At 39.2% G+C, this 10,374-nt stretch overlaps 1 protein-coding gene across 1 annotated transcript in view; it reads left to right on the forward strand.

The window, feature by feature from the left end:
• Positions 1 to 8,179, forward strand: part of LOC107558252 (mitogen-activated protein kinase kinase kinase 1-like) — a 64,761-nt gene extending 56,582 nt beyond the window's left edge. The window contains exons 20-22 of the mRNA XM_016241882.1: positions 2,296 to 2,438; positions 4,279 to 4,410; positions 6,488 to 8,179. Of these exons, the coding sequence (XP_016097368.1) occupies positions 2,296 to 2,438; positions 4,279 to 4,410; positions 6,488 to 6,637 (425 nt within the window). The 3' untranslated portion in view covers positions 6,638 to 8,179. The remainder of the gene's footprint in view (positions 1 to 2,295; positions 2,439 to 4,278; positions 4,411 to 6,487) is intronic.
• The last annotated feature ends 2,195 nt before the right edge of the window (positions 8,180 to 10,374 follow it).

Below are 10,374 nucleotides of genomic sequence, written 5' to 3' on the forward strand. Positions count from 1 at the left end.
TACTAGGAGGAATGATTTCCCTCTTTCTTTGTGTCCTCTTGTGTTGGTAGACGTAGAAGGCAGTGACTTTTTAACTTTTTTGGGTGTGTTTTAAGCTCTGTTCCCAACATAATCAGGTTGGAGTTTCGCACAGTTTAGAGAATCGCACAGCCTCACAATGGAAGAAGCGTTAAGAATTAAGCTCACTTGACTACAACAGTTCATATATATCAATGTTGTAACAGATAGAAATAGCCGAGGTAATGAACAACCTGCTTGTTAAAGTGAATGTACTTAATCCTGTATCTGAGGCAAAATTAGGCTACTAAATATTGAGAATGCAACAACCTGTATTATTTTTTAAAAATTCGATACGTCTCTCAACATGGCGCTCAAATTAAGCGATCACATTTTAATGATGCAGCACACGCAGTGAGAGGCGAATATGAGCAGCGTAGCAGGAAGAGGTGGAGGAGGCACTACGAGAGGAGATCCGCATGATAGGCCTCCTCAGCCACCCCAACATCATCCTGATGCTTGGGGCAACCTGTGAGAAGAACAACTACAACCTGTTTGTGGAGTGGATGGCAGGTTGGTTGTCCACAATTATGCAGAGTGTAAAACAGGTCCATTTATCAGTTTCAAACCAAGCAGCTTTCTCTTGGTAATGGTGGTGCATCTGCATGACTAACTTAAAGCTATTACGAAATCTATCCTCGCACAAATTCCCAATTGCGTGGATTCTGATTGAATTGAAAGGATTTCCCCCCGTGACCGTACCATAGGTAGTGTTGGGATCCTTTTGGCTACTTTCCTCTTTATAAGCAACACTTTTCAGAGTCGCTGTTTTGCCAGATTTTGCCCTATTCCATAAATGTAATACTCAGACTCCTGTTTTCTTAGGTGGCTCTGTGTCTCATCTCTTAAATAAGTATGGTGCCTTTAAGGAGGGTGTGATCATCAACTACACCGAGCAGCTTCTACGAGGTCTCGCTTACCTCCACGAGAACCAGATCATCCACCGTGACATCAAAGGTAAGCTACTGGAGCTTGGCTTCAGCAAACACTGCTACTGTCTCTGTACTAGGAGGAATGATTTCCCTCTTTCTTTGTGTCCTCTTGTGTTGGTAGACGTAGAAGGCAGTGACTTTTTAACTTTTTTGGGTGTGTTTTAAGCTCTGTTCCCAACATAATCAGGTTGGAGTTTCGCACAGTTTAGAGAATCGCACAGCCTCACAATGGAAGAAGCGTTAAGAATTAAGCTCACTTGACTACAACAGTTCATATATATCAATGTTGTAACAGATAGAAATAGCCGAGGTAATGAACAACCTGCTTGTTAAAGTGAATGTACTTAATCCTGTATCTGAGGCAAAATTAGGCTACTAAATATTGAGAATGCAACAACCTGTATTATTTTTTAAAAATTCGATACGTCTCTCAACATGGCGCTCAAATTAAGCGATCACATTTTAATGATGCAGCACACGCAGTGAGAGGCGAATATGAGCAGCGTGTCAGTCTCGGGCTGGAGTCAAATACACGGTTATAGTTTAAACTTCTTAGTCAGCATTAACAGTGGGTGAAGTTTGCATACTTTTGCTCTCCTCCTAGTCACTTTTAAACTCTTTGTCCCTCTCTTGATTAAAGCTCCAGTTGCAGGGTTTCCAGATATCACAAAAAGAGCAAAACAAGCCCCTTAAAACACAGCATAATAAGCAGTTAGCAGGGAACACATTTAAACAATATAACTAGAATTAATAGTATTCGACAAAATTAAAAGGAAGTAAATGTAATTTTTGAATAGAATTTTTCAATATAAAATATTTAGATATTACAAACTGATTGAAGTAAAGCAATAACATGAGATGTAAAAATTATTCAGAAACACCTTAATTAAAGTTTAATCGCACCTAAAAGTTGCATTTAATATCAATCAGCTGTGGGCAGTTGTGTGTTTTTACTAAATAAATAATTTACCAAAATTAAAACAAGGTTAAGTGGTGAAGTACTTAATTTATTAATCATATAATGCCCTTTTTGTCGATGTTCAGAATAACTACATATATAAATAACTATATTGTGAAATATATCGGTACCGTGAAATAAAATTAGTCATGCCGTGAAACTGAATTTTGGTCATACTGCCCACCCCTAGGGCAATCCCAGAATGCATTTCAAATAAGCTCAGTTCTTCTAAGATGAACAAGTCGAGAAAATTCTGCTACATTTGAGGGTAGCTCTCTACATCGGCAGTAGCAGAGCAGAGCTTTATTGCATGTTTCTACACTCACAGTCTTCTTATAATCATTGCAGGTGCCAATCTACTAATAGACAGCACAGGCCAGAGGTTGCGGATAGCTGATTTTGGGGCAGCGGCACGTCTGGCTTCAAAAGGCACTGGTGCGGGAGAGTTTCAGGGTCAGCTCCTGGGAACCATTGCCTTCATGGCTCCTGAGGTAAACATTCGAATCTAAAAATGCATAACCTGCCTCTTTACTACAGTAAATACAGTTGCATGTGTGGTCAGCGTTATAGCAAGTCACACACACAATATTAAAGCTTAATTTCACAACTTGCATTCAAATGGGACAGTATGTTGCAATGGCAATGTTTGTTTTGTTTGCAGAGTTTATTGTCTATTGTCAAAATGCAGCTAATGTAGAAAAACTATACATCCATCTGGTTTTACACTGAGGCGCGCAATAGTCACTTTGCTTGGGTCCATTTATTTCTATTACGTAAAGACGTTAGCCCGCTCAGACTGTGCTCAAAGCTCTGGTGGCTTGGTTGAAAAATGAGAGACTGAGTGAAAGAGAGACCTTCCCAGACAAAAGAAAGCTTGTTCATTTTGAAGAGGTTTCAGTAATGAATACGCTGCCGGGGGAGGCAGGGCCAGCTGAACTGCTTCCTAATTAAACAGAGTTTGGGCACACAATAACAAAAAAGAATTAAGAGGTCGGCCAATTGTGGCTGCCTTAAAAGAACTGCGATTTACTTGCATTTCAACTTGAGATCTAAATCCAATCCACTTTGTCCTGTTTTCCTGCCTGGCCACGTAACTATGAACACCACACACAGAGGTCACCAGACTTGACCACGGTTTTGTGGAAAGACATTTAAGACATTTAAATGTCCAGAGCTTAGAGAGCAAGGAAAGTTGTGCACCTGTGTGCCCCCACTACACGATACATGGTGCAGAGAAATAAAACATTAGCATTGGATCAGTTCATCACTTGAATGGCTGGCTGATGCCACCTTTTAATTTGTTTTGTTAAGTCAATTCTTTAGCTGGTTAACTCAATCAATTAAATTAATGAATGAATGATGCATTTATATAGCGCTTTATTGTGTATTGTTGTTCACCCAAAGCTCTTTACAATCATGTGGGGGGTCTCTCCTCAACCACCACCAGTGTGCAGCATCCACTTGAATGATGCGACGGCAGCCACAGGACAACGGCGCCAGTGCGCTCACCACACACCAGCCTACAGGTGGAGAGGAGAGAGAGTCATAGAGCCAATCAAGTGGTTGGGGATTATTAGGAGGCCATGATGGACAAAGGCCAGGGGGGCAATTTGGCCAGGACACCGGGGTTACACCCCTACTCTTTATGAGAAGTGCCATGGGATTTTTAATGACCACAGAGAATCAGGAACTCGGTTTAACGTCTCATCCGAAAGACGGTGCTTTTTTTTGACAGTATAGTGTCCCCGTCACTATACTGGGGCGTTAGGACCCACGCAGGCTACAGGGTGAGCACCACTAACACCTCTTCCAACAGCAACCTAGTTTTCCCAGGAGGTCTCCCATCCAGGTACTGACCAGGCTCAACCTTGCTTAGCTTCAGTGGGCAACCAGTCTTGGGCTGCAGAAACAACATTACACAGAAACAACATTATAGAATACAGTGTGTATTGTAAGTGGAAATTCATAGAACAGAGGACTGAGAGTGTTGGGCTACAGAATAGCCGTCGTGCTCTTTCCCGTCTGTGACTCATGCTGTGAGGGTGATTGTGCATTCAAGGAGTAAATCAGTCACTTATTGATGAGAGATGACATTATACCCCATTCTCGGAGTTCTGTGAAGAGCACAGATCACAGGTGTGCAGTCCTGTGACCCAGTGAGCCCCTGCATGCACATGCTGCTTGTCAGTTAATGGCAGTTGCGTTAGATTTTTATATTTAATTTTTTTACGTGCTTTTCTTGCAGCTGCAGTACATTAAATGGACTGTGCGTTTCTACATGCGTCTCAAGTGTCATATGAGGGGTTGTGATTGTCATTTGTGTGACTTCAGGTGCTGAGAGGGCAGCAGTACGGTCGCAGCTGTGATGTCTGGAGTGTGGGCTGTGCTATTATCGAGATGTCCTGTGCGAAGCCGCCCTGGAATGCAGAGAAACACTCCAACCACCTGGCACTCATTTTCAAGGTGAGAATGGAACTGTGTGCGCACATGTTTTAAGATTTAAAAAAAACTGTTTAGTTGTCAGGGCTCCTACGGGGTTTGGAAAAGTATGGAAAAGTATGGAAAAAAGAAAGACTTTGAGTGACGTGACATGTGGCCAAGTATGGTGACCCATACTCGGCATGTTTTAAGATTTAAAAAAAAACTGTTTAGTTGTCAGGGCTCCTACGGGGTTTGGAAAAGTATGGAAAAGTATGGAAAAAAGAAAGACTTTGAGTGACGTGACATGTGGCCAAGTATGGTGACCCATACTCAGAATTAGTGCTCTGCATTTATCCCATCCAAAGTGCACACACACAGCAATGAACACACACACACCGTGAACACACACCCAGAGCAGTGGGCAGCCATTTATGCTGCGGCTCCCGGGGAGCAGTTGGGGGTTCGGTGCCTTGCTCAAGGACACCTCAGTCGTGGTATTGAATGTGGGAGAGAGCGCTGTACATTCACTCCCCCCACCTACAATCCCTGCTGGTACGAGACTGACTTCCCCCTAAAATAAATTAATATAGAGAATCGCTCTCTCCTGTAGTTGGCTCAAAATGCCCACGCTCTGACTATAACTCAGTGGCTGGGTTGTTTTGTCGGAGACAGGCTCAACCCAGAGATTGGGTAGAAAAAAAATAACCCAGCGTTAAAAATGACCCAGCAACTTAGTTACAGAAAACTACCCAGCACCTGGGTAAAAATATTAAAAACAACCCAATAAAATGAACCAACAAGCTGAACCCAGATTTTTTTTTTTTTTACGCAGAAAAACTACCCAGCACCTGGGTAAAAAAAATATTTTTTAAACGACCCAACAAGCTGAACCCAGCATTTGGGTTAAAAAATAACCCAGCATTTTTTAGAACATAGGAAAAATTACCCAGCACCTAGGTAAAACTTTTTTTATTAAAAACAACCCAATAAAATGACCCAACAAGCTGAACCCAGCACTAAGGTTTAAAAAAATAACCCAGCTTTTTTTTTTGAAAGCAGAAAAACTACCCAGCACCTGGGTAAAAACAAAATATTAAAAACAACCCAATAAAATGACCCAACAAGCTGAACCCAGCATTTGGGTTAAAAAAAATAACCCAGCATTTTTTAAAACGCAGGGAAACTACCCAGCACCTGGGTAAACAAATATTAAAAACAACTCAATAAAATGACCCAACATTTGGGTTTAAAAAATAACCCAGCATTTTTTAGAACGCAGAAAAATTTACGACAAGCTGAACCCAGCATTTTTTTAGAACACAGAAAAACTACCCAGCACCTGGGTAAACCAATATTAAAAACAACTCAATAAAATGACCCCAACGAGCTGAACCCAGCATTTGGGTTAAAAATAACCCAGCATTTTTTAGAATGCAGAAAAACTACCCAGCACCTGGGTAAAAAAAAATATTAAAAATTACTCAATAAAATGACCCAACAAGCTGAACCCAGCATTTGGGTTAAAAAAAATAACCCAGCATTTTTAGAATGCAGGAAAACTGCACAGCACCTGGGTAAAAATATATATAAATAAATAAATAAAATGACCCAATGGGCTGAACCCAGAATTTGGGTTAAAAATAACCCAGCATTTTTTTAGAATGCAGAAAAACTACCCAGCACCTGGGTAAAAATATATTAAAAACAGCCCAATAAAATGACCCAACAAGCTGAACCCAGCATTTGGGTTAAAAAAATAACCCAGCATTTTTTTAGAACGCAGAAAAACTACCCAGCACCTGGGTAAAAATATATTAAAAACAGCCCAATAAAATGACCCAACAAGCTGAACCCAGCATTTGGGTTAAAAAAATAACCCAGCATTTTTTTTTTGAGTATAGCATTAGGGTTTGGCTTAGGGTTACTTGCATATAATTAATTGGTATTATAATAGTAATTACATATGACGTGTAACAAGGACACCTTAAAATAAAGTGTTACCGCATTTTTCCCAGCACTGACGTGTGTGTGTGTATTTGAACTCCTGTCTCACTTTTAATGTGTTGTTTGGTCCGGCAGCAAACTAATCCACTCTACTGTCCCAACTCTCCTCTCCCAGATCGCCAGCGCTACCACAGCGCCCACGATCCCGCCCCACCTGTCTCCAGGCCTGCGGGACGTCACCCTGCGCTGCCTGGAGCTCCAGCCCTCCGACCGGCCGCCCTCCAGAGAGCTGCTGAAGCATCCCGTCTTCCGCCACAGCTGGTAGAGCGGGACCTCAGACTACTGAAGCTCATCCTGCTGTCATGCTCTTCTGTCTTTCTCTTGCCACAGTCACTGAAGAGGGCCCTAAATGCTGTAGCCTCAATACCTGATGCAAAAACCCGCTAGCACATGTGAGTGTCTGTATGAAAGTGCCATGTCTGTTTTTAAGTTCAGATCTCTGCTTCCCTTTTGAATCGGGTCGTCTTTAGTAACAGAGGCCGAGGTCAGTTCATCTGTTAAATCTCCTCACATTTGAACACTTTTTGTGTCGGGCCTCATGATTTGTTTTACACCACGAATGTGTTTTGGTGAAAGACAAATCTTTGCTAGTTGAACTAGCACACCGCTGAATGTGAATGCTTGTGATGCCGGTATGGTTCGCTCTTCATTTAATTTCTGAATGGAGATCATATATATAGATGTCTGCTTTTACTTGTTTGGGTGCAATCGGGAACCTTTTCAAAGCTATCACCCAATTTTAGACTGTGATGTGTGTCTGTAACTCTGATTTTGCTTGTTGGAAAGTCTCACTGGAACATCATTTCTGATCTCCAACTCCATTTCAGTTTTAATGTTGTGATTTGACTCATGATTCAGCTGTTAATTGCTCAGCCATGTTTTTGGTGCTGTTCTGTTCACATTCACGAAAATCCAGGCGACAGGCGTTTTGTAAATGATTAAGCTTCCTAAAGGAGTATTCAGCACCTGTAGCTGAGTATTTCCTCATGTGTTATTTACTCCGTTTCATGCTGTTGAACATTTCGGTGGAGGGATCATATTTAGCTAATGATATTAGTGCTCATAAACATTGTTTTCCCAAAAACAATTAACATTGTGCATGTTCTGAAGACGTGCCAGGTGTATGAACTGTAGCTCTTCAAGTGTTGTTGCTGTTTAGGTTGAAAGCTTTTTGACAAATTTTAAAAGAATATTGATGACCTTATTTGGACTCCCTTCACGCAAATCTCAGAGTTTTAAATGTGACAATTTCAAAACTATTTTTAAAAGTAAAGTTATTTAATACTAAATTGTGGAATACAGGCTGATCAAGCTTGAAGAGTTCAGATGTAAATATGAATTTTGGTAGCTAAATGTATTTTACTCGACTCCTGCAATTTTTTATTTTATTTATTTTTTATTTTTTTGGGAAACCACACTTCTCATCATAAATACTTATTTTGTTCCTGCATTTGGGTGTATATATATTTTTTCTTTTTCTATGCCTTTACAAAAGCTTTAAAGTTATGCACTCTGTCTTTTTAAATACTGGAAAGGTGTCTGTTTCAGTCAGCTTCATAAAATCTAATCAGTATTACTTGAGTTTTTCACATCTTCTGTCATTTCTTTTCAGTTCGATCATCTCGACCAGCTTGTTGCTCACTGTATGTTATTATTCTGTTATTTCATGGGCTTTGTTTGATGGGGGCTGAACTGACCTGTATGAAAGGATGCCGTTTCTTGTCACTTGGTGGTACTTTTTATGTGAAGATTGTCTATTGCTGTTTTATTCCAGTCTTTTCTACCTCAGGTGTCCTCTAGTTTTCTTCTACCAAAGTTCACTTTCTCAATATATATAAATAATTTTGTATATATATATATATATATATATATATATATATATATATATATATTCTTTTATTATTATTATCTTTCAGGGAGTTATTATTCCATTTCTGTTCTGCCTGTGAAACCTGCTCCGTTTGTCTCACTTCACCTATTGAACTTTGTTTTATGTTACAGTTTGCAAGAAATAAAAGCAGTTGGACATTTCTTAAAAATGCACTTTCTGACGCAAAACCCAAAAATTCACAGGAACATAGTTTGTTCACCCTGGGCTGAAATAGCTACCTGTTTCTAGGTGCCAGACGTTTGTTGACTCCATGCAACGCAGATACGCAGTAGTTATCAATAAGAACGCTTATGCAACTAAATATTAGTTCAGTCATTTTAACTTAAGTTTAAACATTTTATTCTGTTTATAAGTGTTTGAGTTTCAAGAGAAAAATATGGACACTGCTTTTTTCTGAAAAGATTAATTTCCCTTTTCTTTGCTTTCTGTAAAAGAATAACATAGACTTGATCAAATCTCTTACTACTTTGTGATTTACAATTGAATGTGTGGTGATTACAATGCATTAGAAATATGGAAATAAAAGCTATTAAAATATTTGCACTATTCAGTTTCATTAACACTGCTATTTATTTGAAACGGTGTAGATGGATGGATGGATGGATGGATAGATCGATGGATGGATAGATCAATGGATAGATAGATGGATAGATAGATCAATGGGTAGGTGGATGGATGGATAGATCGATGGATGGATGGATAGATCAATAGATAGATAGATAGATCAATGGGTTGTAGCATTTGGACCAATCAGACACACAACTTTTTGTTATATGGTAGATGGATGGATGGATAGATCAATGGGTGGATGGATGGATGAATAGATAGATAGATCAGTGGATAGATCGATAAATGGATGGATGCTGGATGCATAGATCAATGGATAGATAGATGGTTGGGTGGATCAATGGATAGATAGATAGATCAATGGGTAGATGGATGGATGGATGGATAGATAGATGATAGATCAATGGATAGATCAAAAGATAGATAGATCAATGGATAGATAGATAGATAGATAGATCAATGGATAGATAGATGGATAGTCAGATAGATAGATAGATAGATGGCTGGATGCATAGATCAATGGATAGACAGATAGATATATGATGGATGGGTAGATAGACTGACAGACAGATAGATAGATATATGATGGATGGGTAGATAGATAGACACAGATAGATAGATATATGATGGATGGGTAGATAGATAGATAGACAGACAGACAGACAGACAGACAGATAGATAGATAGATATATGATGGATGGATGGATGGATGGATAGATACAAACCCAATTCCAAAAAAGTTGGGACACTGTACAAATTGTGAGTAAAAAAGGAATGGAATAATTTACAAATCTCATAAACTTATATTTTATTCACAGTAGAATATAGATAACATATCAAATGTTGAAAGTGAGACATTTTGAAATGTCATGCGCTGGATGCATAGATCAATGGATAGATAGATAGATAGATAGATAGATAGATAGATAGTCAGATGATAGATAGAAAAAGTCAGATAATAGATAGATAGTCAGATAGCACAATGGATAGATAGATGGATGGATGCTGGATGCATAGTTCAATGGATCGATAGCTAGATGGATAAATAGATGATAGATATATATAATGAATGGGTAGATAGACAGACAGATAGATAGAAATATGATGGATGGATGGGTAGATGGATGAATAGATAGATTGATGGATGGATGGGTAGATAGATGGATAGATAGATATATGATGGATGGATGGGTAGATAGATAGACAGATAGATATATAATGGATGGATGGGTAGATAGATAGACAGATAGATAGATAGATATATGATGGATAGATAGATGATGGATGGATGGATAGATAGATAGACAGACAGATAGATATATGATGGATGGATAGATATATAGACAGGTAGATAGATATATGATGGATGGATGGATGGATAGATAGTCAGATGATAGATAGATACTGTATATGATGGATGGATGGATGATAGATACATATATGATGGATGGATGGGTAGATGGATGGATGGATGGATAGACAGACGGATGGATGGATGGATAGATAGATAGATGGGTAGGTGGATGGATGGATAGATAGATAGA

This window comes from Sinocyclocheilus grahami, unplaced genomic scaffold, assembly GCF_001515645.1.
Source record: "Sinocyclocheilus grahami isolate Dianchi unplaced genomic scaffold, SAMN03320097.WGS_v1.1 scaffold638.1, whole genome shotgun sequence".
NCBI lineage: Eukaryota > Metazoa > Chordata > Actinopteri > Cypriniformes > Cyprinidae > Sinocyclocheilus > Sinocyclocheilus grahami.